The sequence below is a fragment of the Hyperolius riggenbachi genome, chromosome 8, assembly GCF_040937935.1.
Source record: "Hyperolius riggenbachi isolate aHypRig1 chromosome 8, aHypRig1.pri, whole genome shotgun sequence".
Taxonomy (NCBI): Eukaryota; Metazoa; Chordata; class Amphibia; order Anura; family Hyperoliidae; genus Hyperolius; species Hyperolius riggenbachi.
The window spans coordinates 247205964-247224917 of record NC_090653.1 but is presented as its reverse complement, the minus strand read 5'-3'; the positions used below and the strand labels follow the sequence as shown (position 1 = coordinate 247224917).

Here is an 18954-nt window from a genome sequence, read left to right as displayed (position 1 = left end):
ACCAATCGGTAGAAGTCAGGAAGTTAAAATGTTTAAAAAATAACGGAGGAAAACTGGTCTATGCTGTGCCGGTGTGCCACTTGTGTACATGAGTAATGTACATTGCCTCTAGAGCAGGGGTGTCCAAACTTTTTAGGCCAAGGGCCATGTTGCCGTTCTTGAGTGTTAGGGGGTGCCAAACTACTGACATTAAACATAATTAGGGCCTGTGATATTTTGAAAAATAAAATATTTCCATGGGCAACCCATATACCACGTGCAGTTAGCACAGTGGTGGCAGCTAATCGGTGGGTGTTACTGCTGCTGGCATAGTGGCGGCTGCTAATCAGTGGTGGTTACAGCTGCTAATCAGTGGCTGCGACTGCTATAGCGGTGGCTGATAGCCTACAGGCAAACAAAGGGGAGGTGGAGTGGTGACACAAGGCGGCCCCTGCATGCAGCACCACAACTACGGCCTGTGAGCTGCGTGGAATTAACAATTGTAGGGAGTTTGGGGGCTATCGGGAAAGGTTTGTCGGGCCGCATTCAGCCTCTGGGTTGGACTTTGGACATGCGTACTCTTGGGTAACAGCTTAGGCCCTCCAAGCTGTTGGGTACACTGACACTTCCTTCAGCAGAAATGCAGAGGGTGGTTGTGTGTAAGGAGGTGGTGGGTTATGAGCACTCCATTCGCTTCCACTTTTAACCACAAGGTAACTGCTCATCAAGATGTTCAGCGAATTTCCAGACTGCATGAGGGTAATACCTCACTTTAGGATCATGGGTGGGGACATACAATTCACCATGGAACATGTTTGCCTACCACCAGAACCAGCTGTTGAAAATCTATGTTCATGGGCTCTTTGAGACCATCTGGAGTCAACAAGCCCTAGTGATATTCAGGCCTCCTTGTTACAGTATGTGAGTATGGGAATTTGAAGGTATAGAGCTAAGCAGGGGGTGGTAATCGGCCCAGGCTTTTGCAACCCTCAGCTAGGTCTTGTCTCAAAACATAGAGTAAAATCATTATAAACAGAAATTCGGAACCATGGTGATGGGATTTTTATTTCGTGTCCATCCGACCATAGATAGCATTAATACCTAGGGAAAATGACGTATACTTACAAAGAAAAGGTTTTACACTGAGTACTAAGAAATCTTATTTGCCTGTATAGGACCGTATTGATGGGATCACCATTCAAGCTCGTCAGTTCCAGGAGGCGGGACACTTTGATGCAGACAACATCAAGAAGAAGCAGGAGGCCTTAGTTTCACGCTATGAGGCCCTGAAAGAACCCATGATTGCCCGCAAACAGAAACTCTCTGACTCTCTGCGTCTCCAGCAGCTCTTCAGAGATATTGAGGATGAGGAAACCTGGATCAGAGAGAAGGAACCCATTGCTGCCTCCACCAACAGAGGTAAATGCTTTTGTTGCTCTCATTTTACAGGCTTTGTACTTGGAACTCAGAGGGGACTTGCAAATCTATAACCACCGCTCTTGTTTCCAGGCAAGGACTTGATTGGTGTTCAGAACCTCCTGAAGAAACACCAAGCCCTGCAGGCTGAAATCGCTGGACATGAGCCTCGCATTAAAGCTGTCACTCAGAAGGGAAACAATATGATCACTGAAGGTATGGAGCAAGATTTGTTTTCAGTCACATGGCTATGGATTGTATAATAGCTGTTCCCACTGAAGTGGTGTTGCTCACTCCTATTGCTAGAAGAGTAGCCGCTGCCAAATCCCTCTTGCAGATACACCACTCCTGCTATTGACCACATAGAGAATTGGAACAGAGGAAGCCACTCAAAAGGCTTTAATGGGCATCCAATTTATTAGCAGGTACTTACACTATATGTTTCAGCTCCAGGCCTTCATCAAGTGGTGTAGGCCTCGAACCAAAACATGTTGTGTGAAAGATGTGCTATCTATGGACCAGTCCGAGTGTTTCCTGAATTTCCAAATAGATATTTAAAGTTTGATATACAGTTTCTAGATTTTTTTTTGCAGTTGGAGGCACTGGTTTGTGATGCTCTAGGGCAAAAATCTAGCAGAAATGCAACCGTCCATTATTGAACTGTCCTGCCAGATTTCAAAATTGGCAATCACCATGCGCTATTGGGTGCTCTTCTGCTCACGTCCCCTCCCTTGTGCGTAGGAACAAAAACAAGCTGTTTAGCTGCAATCAATGTGTCTGTACAGCCCTCATTTCTAAAACTCAGCTTATTTAACCCTTTATAATCCTTTATGACAAATAATCATCTACTTGTAGCTTTGGGGCCATGTGTTATTAAATGTAATGAGTAAGGTTCACCTTATTATATGTTTTTAGTAGATTACTCCTTCAATTTGATAAAAACTAGAGCCATTTTGATTAACATTGAATGAAACATTTATTGGGAAAGGCTTTTCAAGATTGGTGTTAAAGGAAATGAGGCAAATAGAAAAAGCTGGCTCTCCACCTGGATTTTGCAATAAGCATTTGACAAAGGCCTGTGTGCCGAAACGTTGTGCTTTCTGTAGCTATGGTACCACTAATCAATTAAGATAATATTGCAAAATCTAGGTGGAGATCCAGCTTTTTCTATTCGTTGTATCTGACTGTACACCCCTGCGGGATCCTCGTCTCCCTGGTGCTACGACTGTCAGTGGTTTGTGCTCTGGGTCAATCCTCTTTTGTGGTTAAAGAGAAACTCCAACCAAGAATTGAACTTTATCCCAATCAGTAGCTGATACCCCCTTTTACATGAGAAATAGAATGATTTTCACAAACAGACCATCAGGGGGCGCTGTGTGACTAATTTTGTGCTGAAACCCCTCCCACAAGAGGCTCTGAATACCGCGGTACTTCTGGCAAACTGCCACAATGTAACAATGTTCACAGACAGGAAATGGCTGTTTAGAGCTGTCTAACAGCCAGAGCAGCTAGAAACAGCTACATAACATGCCCACAGTAACAATGTCACCATGTAATACATGTCAGAATGTGAATCTGGGAGAGGAAAGATTTTACAATGAGCAAACACTGACTAAATCATTTATACATAATTATGGTAAAAATGAAGCACTTTTTTTATTAAATTATTTTTACTGGAGTTCCTCTTTAAGGGAATGATGAGCAGGCAGTTGTGGCACCCTGTGATGTTTCCTGCAGTCAAAATCAAATTTTAAAATAAAGTAAAACCCAAAATTTGATTGCATTTGATTTACCTTGCCAGAAATTCAAAGAGAAGTTGTCTCTTCTGGGAATTGAGCAACTAAATTAACCAAAGTTCTTTATGAAGTTCAGTTTAGAGATGGATGTGGCAACAATGGAAAGTCACTTTTTATTTAATTTCAATAGAAAATCAAGGAAAAACTTATCATGGGCGTCCTGTTTGTAACTTACTTTTTTTTAACCATAAAAACTAGTGTCTCATTGGATCACTACTGCAGGGCCCTGTTGGTAGTGTCAAAGATCTGTCCTACCAGCGCTGTACATCTTGTGCAATGTATAACCTAGACTTGCTCTCTTTTCTCTGCAGGACACTTTGCTTCTGATGAGGTGAAAGTGAAGCTGAAGGAGCTGAATGACAAATGGACATCTCTGAGGAACAAGGCCTCACAGCGTAGACAAGACCTGGAAGATTCTCTTCAGGCTCAGCAGTACTTTGCTGATGCTAATGAAGCAGAGTCCTGGATGAGGGAAAAGGAGCCTATTGTTGGAAGCACAGACTATGGCAAAGATGAGGACTCTGCAGAGGTAGGGACCTTTCTTGAGCCCTGAAACCAAATGCTTACTGATCTTTGTTCTCTAATACTTGTACCGTCCTGATTCCAGGCACTTCTGAAGAAGCATGAAGCTCTGATGTCTGACCTCCGAGCCTATGGAAGCAGCATCCAGTCTCTACGGGAGCAGGCCCAGTCTTGCCGGGTAAGTTTCCATATATTGGCAGATGAGCCCTAAGGAATATGAACATACACTTGCCCAGTGACCTTATTAAAGAGTGGATAAGAGAATTAGGAAGGCCATATTTGGGTTGCTTGAGAGTCTGAATTTGCTTAAACACCTTTTGTCTGATTCCGCACATAAGCCCATTAAGTGAGCAGCTTCTTGCAGATTTCACAGATTTTATTTAAATGACCAGACTTTCTGGGTGTTCAGTTGGCCTGAGGCAGAGAAGAGATGATACACTTGTCACTGTACTAGTATAATTTGATTAATACTCCACCTGATCTTCTGTCTTAGGAGGCAATTTTGCACTATGCTTCAGTAATAGACTTGTTTTAATTTCCATTGGCCTCCTCTCCAAATTCCGTTTTTTTGTGTGTTTTTTTTGTTTTTGTTTTGTTGTCTTTCAATGGCGTATCATTGTGTTTATAGTGTTTACTACAAACCTCGAAACAGTATTTTTAAGTTGGAGTAACTGTAAGCAATTTTATGTATGTTTTATACATCTGTTTCTTCATGTAAATAGTCAGTAAATGTGTTCCTAGCCATTGCCTCAGGTGTCCCCCCCCCTTTCATAAGACTACTCTCAGAAATGTGGAACAAAAAAAACTATATATTAACTATTCAGTGAGGTTGGTTGATACAGTGTCTTGTAGGAGGAAAGCGAGTAGTGTACATAGACCACTTGAACGCCTACGATTCATTCCTATAGGATGGCCCATGCCTTCAGTGCAGGAGAGGATGTGGGTGTATTAAAAAGGGATGTGGCACAGGGTACTGTAGGAGGAGACTAGGTCAGTCTGCCGCCCATCCTGACTTTGTTAGAGGAAGATTGGTCTGAATGATGGGGTACTGTCTATAAAATAGAAGACTAGTTTGGAATGCTCAGGAGCTGTGCCCGGTATGCTTGTTAGGGCCCATGTTTTCCTCTGAGAATTTTTTTAGGTAGGTTTTTTAGAGCAACAATTCTTGATGCCTCTCTTTCTAAATTGAATGTTTTTGTATGATTTTGGTATTCAGATAAAGTTAAACTGTATTGAAAAAACCTGACCTCTTGGGTGTCTGATCGCTCTCTTTATCAACATTATCAACAGCAACAAGTTGCACCGACAGATGATGAGACAGGCAAGGAGCTGGTTTTGGCATTATATGATTATCAGGAGAAGAGCCCACGGGAAGTGACCATGAAGAAAGGAGACATTCTAACTTTGCTAAACAGCACTAATAAGGTAACTAATACAGGCATACAGGTACTGATGGCAGACCACCTACAGGGGACCCCAATTCCTCTTACTTGCTACTCATTTCCACTTCACCTATTATGGACATGTAGCACTCACTGCATGCTGAGTGTTTTGCTTTTACAGGCTACAAAAGTGTAGAGAAGATCATTTCACCTAGGAGAATTTTTCCTGCAAAAAGAATTTATGGAGAACCTTATGATAAAATTGTTCTTCTTGGTTTGGTTGGTCGAAATATGACTACAAAGGTAGCAAAAGTGACACCTGATCACATGATCATGGACCAGCCCACCAAGAAGTACAAAATCATAAATTGGTCAGGTATTTCGCCATGCAGGAGAAATTCTCCTAGGGTATTTGATATTTCTGAGTAATATTAAACCGTGTAGTCCCAAGCTGGCTAGTTGCTTGACTTGTGCGTGGTGTTCTCCAGGACTGGTGGAAAGTGGAAGTGAATGATCGTCAGGGTTTTGTACCCGCTGCGTATGTGAAGAAGCTGGACCCCGCGCAGTCTGCCTCTCGAGAGAACCTGCTGGATGATCAAGGAAGCATTGCACTGCGACAGGAGCAGATTGATGGACAGTAAGACCATTTTACCTGCATCCATCTTTGATTCTGTTTATGGTTCTGTTGTGCTTGTAGAAAAATGATGTATGATAATGTTGTATTCAGAGTGGACCTTAGATTTGTTCAGCCATAGTAAGATTTTCCATGTCACACTGTGCAGCCATATTGTTCCACCAATATGCTAAAATCCATTGATATTTTATAGACCTTATTTTGTTTTTTAATGGTTAAGGTTGGTCACTCATGGTTGATTAACATGTGGCGTAAGAGCTGTAGAACGCTCCAGCCAAAAGATCTCCATGCCAAGATTCCTAACCCCACCTCATTCCACAATGGAGTCTCAGATTGTCCCATGGGGATGGGGAAAAATATGTTAATATAAGGAATTGGTGAGTTGTTGGCCTTGTTTACATTCTCTGGACAGACTAATTGAAAGTTTGTTTGTTTTTTAAAAGAGAATATTTAATTTTAAATATTAAAAATATAAACTTTCACTCAACCCTCATCCTCCACCTGCCCTAAAATATAGTCCTGTGGATCCACATCAAAAAAACACACATCAGATTTATACAGTAAGAGATTACAGGAGTATTATACAATACAGGGACCTTTATAACATTTTCATCAGCATCACATATGGCAATCATTTGTAAGCATAGTCCAGACATTCTCAGGTGAAGATCAGACACTTGCATTAACATCCAAGTCTTAGCTAGTTGTCACTACTTTATCAACCCAAGCCCCACAAACCTTATCAAATGTGAAGGTTGCCCCCAAACTTGATACATCAGCTTTTATAATGGCAAGTTCACTAGAGCTTTGAGGTCCTCTACCGTAGGGACACTGCTTAGTTTCCTTTTAAATAGACATTTCCTAGCATAAAATAAGATTATCCTTGAAAGGAATTTCTTGCACACCCCACAAGCCACATTATCTATAATCCCCAACATAGGAGCCTTAAAGGACACATCAACATGGCGGTTTAGTGCTTGCCCTAATGAAAGTTAATGAAACTTTTTCCAAACGGCTCCATCATATGGCGCTTACTAGAATGCGCCTCTCAAGTCCAGCTCTGGCAAACATGACGTCCTAGTCCTGTGCAGCACTCAGGGGCAAAGCTTGTATCTATCTGTGTATAATCGCCTTAATTAACTGGTTAAGCCATCTTGTCAGGGGCCTTTACAGCAGTCATGTCCTTATAGCTGACATTCATTGCTATATGCTGCATTCTTTGAGTTCAGTCTGTGCCCCTCCCACTGGCAATACTGTTAACTTCCTCAACTCAGCTACTTCTGGTCATGTGATCAGTTTAAGGCTAAATTTATAATGGCAGGACTCCTCTATCTAACAAAAGTAGCATTTGCCCATTTTTTTACTTGCTAAGAGTTTATATGGATCTCTGTCTGGACCTTGGCTTCAATATTTGCCACCCTGGTATCCTAATAACTGTATCAGATCTCCCTTTAATCTTTACACATGCAAGCATATGAAGTTTCAGATGGTCATTTAATGTGTTTGTGCAGTAATATTGCTAAACAAGTATATATCAGACTGCCAGATCTAAATGAAACGTTCCTTAAAGAAAACTTGTAATAAAGAAAAGTGCACCTGGGGGGACTTGCCTCAGGAGGGGGGAGCCTCTGGATCCTAATGAGATTCCCCCGCCCTCCTGTGCAGCACCGATCCAGTGCTGGCTCCCTCAATCAGCAGCAGATGGCGATATTTACCTCTGAGATCGCGTACAGTACCAGCTTCCCCCACAGGCTGTGGCGGAAATAGCCGAGCCTGATCAAGTCCGATCTATGGCGCAGGCATCTCGCACCTGCATAGTAGAGCGGACCTGGTCAGGCTCAGCTATTACCGCTGCTACTGCGCCTGCGCTGGATCTCAAAGGTAAATATCGCCACGATCTGCTGGCGCTACTGCGCGTAGCTTGGCAGATTTTCAGGGGGTGCCAGTGCTGGATCGGGGTTACACAGGAGGACGAGGGAAGCCTCATTAGGATCCAGAGGCTTCCCCCTCCTGATCTATGTAACCTCCGGGGCTACTTTTTTTTTCTTTACAGGTTCTCTTTAAACAGCAGTAGGGTCTGTGCATTGTATTAACATTCCTTTATTACAGGTCTTGTACAGATCTTCATTTCACCTCTTTTATCCACCATCCTGATTGCTGCATGTCATTATATTCACGTACTATCACCATCACACGTACATAAAAACTGAGGCCTAAGACCTAACTTCCTGTCTTCTGCTGTGTGATTCCATGGTTAACCCAGCCACACTGCATCCACCAATCACAATCCTGATCACTGAAATTTACTATGCAATTTGTTAACTTGATTTGTATTTGTCTTCACTACTGTGTGATTCATGGTTGAAAGTATCACAGGTTACAGAGAAAAGCTCTTTAATCTGTAACTTCACTGTCACTGGGAATGTTAGGAAGCTTTGTTAACTTTTCTGCTCTGTGGATGGCGGTACAGTGGAATCCCCTGATGCAATAGAATCCCTTTATTATAAACTCCAAAGGACCTGGCAAAATAGTTAACTCTATCAGAAATTTACTATATCAGACATTGTCATACTCAAGCACATAAAGTATACTATAGTACTGTATCTTAATTCAGTCAATAATTGGGAGTCATTTTCTCTTTTCAATGCCTCAGCAAGTGAGCACAGTCAGTGTCTAAGGTAGATCAACATGCACAGTGCTCAATATGCAGGGATTTGCATGCAGTAATCACGCTTGCACAGGAAGCATAGCTCTCACCATTAAATGCACGTACAGTATTTGTGTGCTCCTTTGTCCATATTTCTGTGCAGCCTAAATGGTACTGTAGTGTTGCAGCCATGCACAAGCAAGTCACAGATGACAGGCGATTCTCTCAGTAATCAGATAACAGCTTACACAGGAAGCATAGGTCTCACAGGCTGGTGCTTTTGAGGTAATCCAAGCAGTAGTGTGCCGTTAGCAAGCAGACTATAAGTGGCTGCCCGGCTTTTGGGCTTCTGACTGCTGTAGGATGCATACGCCCGCCCACTTTGCAGTACAGCTGGATATGGCATACCGCAGGGGCCAAAAAACAAAAGGTTTACTATACCAGACTTTACTCCCTGATATACTTGTAATGGTGTTTCGCTGGGACCTGGACTTTTAGTTTACTATACCTGAAGTTATACTAGATCAGAGTTTGCTTCAGAGATTATACTTTAGTAAACATCAAGGACTTGGCCAAGTAGTTTACTATATCAGATGTTTACTATGTCAGGATTGGTCATACATTGTATTTTCATACAGGCAAATGCCTGGGACCTGTGGACTGAGTTAACTATAACCAGAGGTTTACTAATTCAGAGTTTACTATGAGATTCTACTATATAAACCACCACACTAGTGTAGTGTGTAGAGCGTGCAGTGTTAGTGTTATAAAATCTATAAATCCATGCATCCCTTTAGAAAAATATTACCCACTAGTTACCTTAGCTTGTTTAAAAACGGGCTAGGTCTGCCACCGCTCTGCTGCGCGCGCACCCCCCCCCCCCCCCCCCCCCCCAGCGGCTGCCCCTTCTGGCCCCGTCCTCCCCCAGCTCTCTTTAGTGTCTCTGCGTTCCTCCCTGCACATGCGAGGTGCTAAAAAGCACTGACAGACACGGAAATGGGATGCAGGGACTTGCTTTTTAGGTAGGATTGGCCATATAAACTCCCACAGTGCAATGGATGCGAAATGTTATCGGTCTCACTGAGCTCTGCAGGCTGCTGGAAGCTGGTTCTTTTATCTCCTGAGTTCTGGAGATGAGCATTGATCTACAGCAGGAAGCCTCATGTGTAAGCTTTTAGTACAGATGACATTACTTTTGGCCAGAGGCAGCTAGGATAACTATATAAGCAAAAGAGAGCTGGGAGTCAGATTTTTAATTTTGTTGTGCCACTGTAATGCTCTAAGGGTGTTGTTTTATTAAATAAAAGTGGAGTTACACTTTAAAGATCATCTACCATAGGATGGTAAAAACTGCTCATTGCTGGCAGTGAGAATTGCTCTGCATTGAAGATTGCCTGTAAAGTGCACTGAGCAGCGTTTTGTTACTTTTTAAAAAAACAACATAAAGGTGTGTGCAGCCGGTGTTGCGGGGGCTAGGGGGAGCACCAATACTTACCTATGGGGTAATGCGTGCAACCCCGGGGGGGGGGGGGGGGGGTTACAAGCATGCCACAATGTATGCCGGGAGATGTAGTCTGGGGGATGCGAATGCAGCCCTGTACTCGCATCCAGGGACTCCATCTCCCAGCATACATTGTGAAGTGTTCACATCCGTGACCAACGCTGGAAATGAGAAATGCTGGCAGAAGTTGTGTTCTGCTCCAGAAAATGGTGCATGTCCTATGTGTCGGGGGTCAAAAGAGTAGCACCCCATAGGTAAGTAATGGTTCTTCCCCAACCCCTGCACCCTCAGCCACACACACCATTACGAACCTCCCTTATGGGGGAGGATTGTTATTTAAAAAGTAAGATGCTCAGTGCACTTTAATTAGTACTACAGCTGAGGTCACAGCTCAGGCATTGTACATGCCTATCGAGCTGCCAGAACGTATTTCACCTGTGATGCTTTCAATTTAAAGGGGGTGTCCGTTTACATTTTTCTTGGTAGCAGCTATCCACAATTGATTGTGATTGCCAAGAATACTGCATTGTACAGATTAATTGAATCGGCAATAATACCAGTTTGTACACTGATAACAGATTGGTGTACAGCTATGGAGGGCACCCCCCTGAAATGACTGCTCTTTGTATTCTGCCGCCCCTCCCTAATACAGCCTGTGAGCTGATCTGCACCACCCTTGCCTGTTAATCACACTAATGTCTGCATGCCTTCTTTGCTGTACTCCGTTCTTGTCTGTGCAGGCCTCTCATATCTAAGGAAGCTGGCAGTGTATCCCTGCGTATGAATCAGGTTGAAGAATTGTGAGTATTCCGCTGTCAACCGTTTTCAATTCTCGGGTGTATTAGAGGTGGAAATGGTGGCGGTTGTCTTTGGATCTGAATGCTTCATAGAGTATATTATGGTTCACTGCATACAGCCTGCGGCTAAGAACTGAGTGTCCATTTGGGCTAGATGTATTGTAGGCAGACAGTGTACCCGATGTGACATGAGATAAACATGGGTATGTACAGTGCAAAATATATAACTAGGCTGTTATTATTAGCTGCCTGAGAGTTAATTTTCAGGCATGCAAGTGACAGCTTCGGTTTGTCAGTACCTTATGAGGAATATAGTAAACCTCACTGAAAAGCAAATTACAGCCATAAAAGTTTTCCTGGCAGAAAATTCTGAGGGCAGGGGAGAGATAGAAAAAGGTCAGTAGTTCATGTATTTTAATTCTGGGACACTTAATAGGCTGCCATTGAGCAGAGACATTCAATCTACTTTGTAAATGTTTAAATATAAATGCATGAGACATCTAAAAAAGTTATGTTAACAGTAGGAGGATAAGTACAATTGTTTATCTCCTCCATTTTCCACCTCGGGTTCACTTTAAATATGTGAATACTGACAAACTGAGTTAATAGGATTAGAGTTAACCAATTTAATTCTATTCAAGCAACACTGAAATTATGTTGCTGCAAGTAAATCGCTTGTTGAACCTTTTCCGGACGCACACTATTGAAATGTGCGGCTTATTTGCAGCCTCTGCTCTCTGTCAGGACATAGACTTCAATAGCACAGTTCCAGCTTTGATATCTCTTCCGCCGATGCTGTCCAATGAAAACTGAGCTCCGTGCGAGGATCAGGAGTCAGTTTCATTGGCTCCTGGCCCTGTGATGACAGTGAGCTAATCGGTGATCACAGAATAAAATATTAACTAAAAAAGAAAAAAGTATGGTTCTTAATGGTTCCAGTGAAGTTAAAAAATGTCCTCAGTTTAATTTACTTAGGGCTTCTTCTAGTCCCCTGGAGTCCCCCTGGTCCCTCGCTGTCATTCCACGCTGCTCCCTTCACTCGCTGTTTCATTCCCTCCAGAAAGCTGCATGCCTGGCCCCAGCCCTTTGGAAAGGAGCGTTCTGCAGGTGCACAGTTCGAAAAAAAATTGCAACTGCGCATGCGCTGGACACTCCTGGCTACACGAGTGTGCTTGAAGAGGCACATGGTTGCGCGTGCACAGCGGTGGCAACTGGCTGAGTTGGCCATGTTCTAAAGGGATACATCGGCTGAAGGGAGCAGGGCGTAATGACAGCAAGGTACCAGGAGGAATTCAGGGGGTCTAGAAAAAGCCCTAGGTAAGTTAAACTGGGGACAAAAATTCACTTAATATACCCTTTAAGAGGCTAGTCTGGAAAAGGAAAAGTTTGGAGAAGGTTAAAATGTACCCAAAGCGAATAAAGATTAAAATGAAAAATAGATCCTTGCCTATGAATAGGGATACCTCTGCATCCTCCAGCGGCTTCCCATATCATCCTGGCCCGGTGGGCCGACCCCTGAAACATATTTGACAAGAGCTTGTTGGATATGTTATCATGCCACTCTTCATGCACAAGTATGGCCGTGCCTTCACAGTAAGCTGAAGCTGCTCACACATACAATTACAGGCTGTGACCGCTCCAGTAGGCCTGTAAGGGGCATGGTAGGGATAGGCTGAGGTGTGGAAGTAGTCATGGCTGTGCTTCTGAACCAATAATTTCAGCCAGACCTCAGAAATTAATGACATTCTATAAAGACTCATTGTTGGTGACAGCAGCTTGCACTGCAGTTTACAGCCTAGCCACCTTAATCTGTCTTGGAATTCGCCACAGGATTGCTACCTTTTTTTTAACAGAAGTGTCTCCTTTGCTGAACCGCATATGGCTTGAAATCTATTGGTAGGAGGGATGTTCTATCTTTTGCTATATCTATAGCTACTGTAGGTTGCTGGACGTCATGATGCCATGTGTGGCTGCTTAACCATTGTCATTATTATAACCTGCAGATATCATAACATCCTGGAGGTTGGAGAGAAGCGTAAAGACATGCTGGAGAAGAGCTGCAAGAAGTTCATGCTGTTCCGTGAGGCCAATGAACTGCAGCAGTGGATCCACGAGAAGGAGACTGCGCTCACCAATGAGGAAGTCGGGGCTGACTTGGAGCAAGTGGAAGTGTTACAGAAGAAGTTTGACGATTTCCAAAAGGTGATTCAAAAATATTTCCCATGATCATCAAGACATCAGATATCCTTGAAATGATCGATTATATATTTAACAGACGAATGTACATTCAGCCTTAACTGGGTGAAATGAAAAGGCCTATCTGGCGATTACGGGCTTCCTATGCCTAGTGCCAAGCACCCTAAAAAACTGGATCTGTGTCCAGCCCCCTCAGGCATAGGATATGAAGGCAAAACTCCAGAGAAATTCTAATTCGGTCAATCCATGTACAGCCAAGTCCCTAGTATCCAGCACCTACAGGGATTGCCTGATGCCGCATACATGTGCCTGCCGGTTGCTTGAGCAACCAGCTGAAAAACACAAACCTCCTCCCATCAAGGATTAAATACTCAAGGAGTCTCCAGCAAGTTCCTGTAGCTCTTAGCGGGCTCCTGAAAGCTTTCCGATGTCCTCTGTGTACGGCTCCCGGCGGGTCACGTGACACACCGGGAGGCATGCACAGACGCCAGAAAGCTGCTAGGAGCACGCTAGGAGCTAGAAGAAGCCTAGAAAACATTGCTGGATGCTTGGTGTGTATTTTACGGCCATCAAAAACCTCCAACAACCAGTCCCCATTATCCCCTCAGGCATGCCGGCTAGTTGAGGCTTGCCGGCTAGTTGAGGCTTCCCAAGTTCCAGATAACGGGGACTTTCCTGTAGTGCTTGCCTATCAGCAAAGCCTTCCGATCTTGCATTCTTGTAAAGTCTTGTAAATTAGTCCTGTTTTGCCAACTGTTGTTTTCTCTTGCAGGATCTGAAGGCTAACGAATCACGTCTGAAGGACATCAACAAGGTGGCAGATGAACTTGAATCTGAGGGACTTATAACAGAAGAAGTTCAGGCGGTGCAACACCAGGTAGGCCCCTCATGCTGCAGAGATCACTGTGGGTAGGTGCTGTGGTTGAAGTTTTTTTTAATGGTAGCTTGCTAATTTGCAATTTCTCTTTTACCTTGTTGCAGGAGGTGTATGGCAGCATGCCTAAGGTAAGAAGCAGAGAATTCAGGTTGTTTGTAAAGGTAAAGATTCCCTTAGATGTTCTCTGAGAGAAGAATCCTGTTGGCTGCTGATGTTCAAAGCTTGGATATTGAAGTGGGCAGAGGATGTCTCAAGCAAAGGAGCACAATCCTTTTTTTTTTTTTTTTTATCGAACAAGTTTATGGTCGAAATCACCAACGGACATAGCAAAAACCTTGCCATTCAGTAGGCCACAAACAGATGTTCATAGAGCAACAGATATCAAATTCAAAAAGTATCAGTTAAAGAGCAAACATTTAAATGCACGTCAGATAAATACATAGGCATAGTGAGACATACAATGTACTAAGAAACTGTCAGCACATACATAGTTATCTCGTGTACAGAGGAATCACAAATAAAAGCTCCCCCTGGCAGCTTGTCCAGAGGTACTGCCTTTGCCTGTGAAGCATGAAGTCATGAGTTTGACTCTGGTGTCAGGAAAAAATAAAGAGCACAATCTTGAAATTGTATTTCCATTGTCCCCTCTATTCTGCCCACCTTAGGTACCGGTATCCATGTTTTACATAATCCCCTCTCATGAAAGGATGATGAGCTACCCTTCCTGTCCTAGTGGGTTTCTGTTCATTGGCAAGCATGAGCCCACTGCTGAGCTATCCTCTCAACCTGACATTCTAATGCTGGAGAAGTTGGGAAATTTCTCCAAAAATGACCAACAGCAAGACAAACGTTTTTGCTATGTGGGCCATAATCAGAATACCAGACACTCCTCCTCACCCTATTCCTTTATTTGTATTCCCTGCACCAGAGACTATCAGATCTATATTCAATGCATAGAAATGGTGTGTGAGATGCAACAAAAAACACTCTGGCTTGATTGCTTCTTTAGTGCAAATTTTATGCATCCGGAAATTCAGCTAAAGAAAATAAGCAGGAAGTGCATGTTTTTTTTCAAACTGCAGTCAATTTGCTTGAAATCTTGCATACAAGCTACAATTACATACATCTCATTGATCTTCTGTAATGACTGTGCTGCAACTACCAGACAAGTATCCTTATAGCTGACATCTAATATGCTTTATTCTTTTATATAGGATGAAGCTGATGCCAAGGGGGCATCGCCATGGAAGGTAGGCGGTTTTCAGTTCTTGAGTGGCAGGAAAAGTGATACGAATTTCAGATTTTCCAACTAAAAAAAGAAAATATTTAAAAACTCTAGAAAAATTGCACGATCAGAAAAATCCACCACTCCCGATCGACTTATAGAACCAATTGTTTTTATCACATTGTGCGTGGCCACCTTTATGCTTTGTACATATGGGCCACTCTGCAGGAAATCTTTTAAGGCAACCCCCCCATGTTTATCTGTCACTTGGAAAACAAGGGCCATACATATGTGTTATGACTTTACTGACTCATCATTTATGAATATTCTTGCTGGGTTCTTGTAAATGGTAGTGAGGTAAAAACAAATTTGCCCAGTTTAACTTAACCAGGGGTTCTTCTAGCTCAATGTAGTCTTTTGTTCCCACACTGTTATTCTGCTCTGATCCCTTCATCAGCTGTGCCCCTACAAAAGCTGGACAACTGAACCAGTGGCCGGCTACTGCCTCCTCCGCTGGGAGTGTTTGGCCCATGCGAGTGTTCCTGGAGACTGGAGTGCGAACGAGGCGGCATATGGCCCGAGGTTGTGCATGCAGTTTTTGGAGGGGCACAGCTTCCGAAGGGATCTGAGTGGATTCGCACGTGGGGCCAGAAGGACTACAGGGGGCTGGAAGAAGCCCTAGGCACCTTAAACTGAACAAAACTCCTATAAAGTTTCATGGTCAAAATACAACATCTACCTTGAAACATATTCTTATGACCATAAGATGTTTATCAGTATTACTGTGACCAGCCTTTATAATTGTTATATTCTGTAGATGTTGTTCTATGTTAAGCAAAGACTAATGTATAGTGATGTCTGAAATCTGTTTATGCCTATTGTTGGCTGTGTTTAAACTGAAAACCCCCCAATAAAAATGTATTGAAACATAGGTAAGTTAAACTGGGCAAATTCTATTTTACTTCAGATCTGAGGGAACTAATGTATGCTGATTGGTCTGCTGCTGTGGATGATGCAGGCAATTTTATTAGATTAATTAATAAGGAGCAAATATTGACTCGTGTACAAACCCGTAAGCTTTTGTGACTGGTATAGAGTAGGTACAACGTTCATTTGGATATATCCAGTAGACCTACTGTACTGTATATTGTATATACAGTTTGAGTACACTATGTAGTGTATTCTGGTATCCCTGAGAGATCTTCAATTCAGACGGCTATACAACAGTTTTGTTTCTAATTTATTTAATCTTGTATCGTACAAATTACTACTTCTGATGACATTTCTTGATTGTTATTTCTCAAATGTATTTTTTTTTTATTCTTCCTCTTGCCTTGATTAATTGTTTTTATGGAATGATATCATTTGTCTTTTTGTTTTTTTTTTCAGTTTTTTTTAATCACAGTGGATTGGTGCTTTTATTCAGACTGGTTTAAAATGAATTCTGACCACTAGGGATGGTCATTGAGATACTAATAAATCATAGTTCTACTTTTAAACATGAAGCTAAACCATCTTATTTATTTCCAGTCTGTTAGAACTGCAATCCATGCTGTTGCTACCTTCAATTCAATCAAGGTATGATTTCGTGTGACCAATCATTCCATGATTAAACCTTTTCCCACTATTTTCTGGTCTCTGTGTTGTGAACCTTGCGGATATGTGACTATTTTCTCCTGTAGGATCTTAATGACCGCTGGAGATCCCTGCAGCAGCTGGCAGAGGAGAGAAGCCAGTCACTTGGCAGTGCCCACGAGGTGCAGAGATTCCACAGGTACAGTTATAGAATGGTGCACAGGGATCACCTGTAACTGCTAGTCAATAAAATCAGAACTTCTCCATTTCATAAATTAAATTCAACCTGTGACTTAGTAAAAGGAAAAAATTGGATACTTGCCTCTGTAGAGGAAAGCGTCTGCCTCCTCCGCAGCTCTGTTCCAGTGCTTGGACCTAGAAAGATTGGCTTAGAACCCAGTTGGGCTCCGGTGGAAATTGCAGAGCCTGATCAGGACCGTTCTGCTGCTCAGGCGAAGATAACCTGTGCAGACCCGATCCGGGCTTTTTACGAAGAAAGTTAAGAAGGATGGTGCTAGCGTGCCTGTGAAAGATACCAAGAAGTTCTTTTTGGGGGTTCCAGCACTGGAATGGGGCGAGAGGAGGAAGAGCAAGAGGCTTCCTCCTCCAGGGGAAAGTACTCCCTAGAGGCATTTTTTTGCAACAAGTTCACTGTAAGCTGTGTATGCCTCTAACTAGACATGATCTGTAATGAAAAGGATAAGCATTTACAACCTACACGTATCCTATAACAAGTCATCCCTAGAATGGTCTCTGATCAAAATTGCAAATAGTGCTTCATAGATTTTGCTCTTCTGAAATGATCTTATACTGTCCAGTTATTGTTCGGAAGTGCTTTCCTATTTAGCGCAGCTTGTACACCATACATGGCATTATTGCTCCTGCTCCCTGCTTCTCCCGTGTTCTTCTTACAAACCCTCCACTGCTACTTAATGCTGCATCTAAGATTTACTTCTACAGTGGGATGCAAAAGTTTGGGCAGCCTCGTTAATCGTCATGATTTTCCTGTATAAATTGTTGGTTGTTACGATAAAAAATGTCAGTTAAATATATCATATAGGAGACACACAGTGATATTTGAGAAGTGAAATGACGTTTATTGGATTTTCAGAAAGTGTGCAATAATTGTTTAAACAAAATTAGGCAGGTGCATAAATTTGAGCACCACAAAAAAAAAAAAAAAAAAAAATGAAATCAATATTTAGTAGATCCTCCTTTTGCAGAAATTACAGCCTCTAAATGCTTCCTGTAGGTTCCAATGAGAGTTTGGATTCTGGTTGAAGGTATTTTGGACCATTCATCCTCTTTACAAAACATCTCTAGTTCATTTAGGTTTGATGGCTTCTGAGCAGGGACAGCTCTCTTTAACTCACACCACAGATTTTCAATTATATTCAGGTCTGGGGACTGAGATGGCCATTCCAGAATGTTGTACTTGTTCCTCTGCATGAATGCCTTAGTGGATTTTGAGCAGTGTTTAGGATCGTTGTCTTGTTGAAAGATCCAGCCCTGGCGCAGCTTCAGCGTTGTCACTGATTCCTGCACATTGGTCTCCAGAATCTGCTGATACCGAGTGGAATCCAATGCGACCCTCAACTTTGACAAGATTCCCTGTCCCTGCACTAGCCACACAGCCCCACAGAATGATCGAACCACCACCATATTTTACTGTAGGTAGTGGGTGTTTTTCTTGGAATGCTGTGTTGTTTTTCCTCCATGCATAATGTCCCTTGTTATGCCGAAATAACGCAATTTTAGTTTCATGAGTCTACAGAGCTCTTTATTCCAAAATGAAGTTGGCTTGTCCAAATGTGTTTTAGCATACCTCAAGCAGCTCTGTTTGTACTGTGGGCGGAGAAAAGGCTTCCTCTGCATCACTCTCGCATACAGCATCTCCTTGTGTAAAGTGCGCTGAATGGTTGAAGGATGCACAGTGACTCCCTCTGAAGCAAGAGGATGTTGTAGGTCTTTGGTGCTGGTCTGTGGGTTGACTCTGACTGTTCTCACCATTCGTCGCTTCTGTCTATCCGAGATTTTTCTTGGTCTGCCACTTCGAGCCTTAACTTGAAATGAGCCTGTGGTCTTCCTTTTCCTCAATATGTTCCTAACTGTGGAAACAGACAGCTGAAATCTCTGAGACAGCTTTCTGTATCCTTCCCCTAAACCATGATGGTGAACAATCTTTGTCTTCAGGTCATTTGAGAATTGTTTTGAGACCTCCATGTTGCTACTCTTCAGAGAAAATTAAGAGGAGGGAAACTTACAATTGACCCCCTTAAATACTTTTTCTCATAATTGGATTCACCTGTGTATGTAGGTCAGGGGTCACTGAGCTTACCAAGCCATTTTGAGTTCCAATAATTAGTTCTAAAGCTTTTGGAATCCATAAAATGACAATAGTACCCAC

The 18954-nt window shown here is 42.7% G+C and overlaps 1 protein-coding gene across 4 annotated transcripts in view; it reads left to right on the top strand.

Moving 5' to 3' along the window:
- Positions 1-18954, top strand: part of SPTAN1 (spectrin alpha, non-erythrocytic 1) — a 115009-nt gene that overhangs the window by 66788 nt on the left and 29267 nt on the right. For 2 of the 4 annotated variants that reach the window (XM_068248527.1, XM_068248526.1), the window contains exons 18-30: positions 1155-1398; positions 1489-1611; positions 3503-3720; positions 3799-3891; positions 5004-5138; positions 5584-5732; positions 10618-10677; positions 12678-12876; positions 13643-13747; positions 13852-13875; positions 14962-14997; positions 16503-16550; positions 16655-16746. In XM_068248527.1, the coding sequence (XP_068104628.1) occupies positions 1155-1398; positions 1489-1611; positions 3503-3720; positions 3799-3891; positions 5004-5138; positions 5584-5732; positions 10618-10677; positions 12678-12876; positions 13643-13747; positions 13852-13875; positions 14962-14997; positions 16503-16550; positions 16655-16746 (1526 nt within the window). The remainder of the gene's footprint in view (positions 1-1154; positions 1399-1488; positions 1612-3502; positions 3721-3798; positions 3892-5003; positions 5139-5583; positions 5733-10617; positions 10678-12677; positions 12877-13642; positions 13748-13851; positions 13876-14961; positions 14998-16502; positions 16551-16654; positions 16747-18954) is intronic. The other 2 variants (XM_068248529.1, XM_068248528.1) reach the window with 1 other exon arrangement.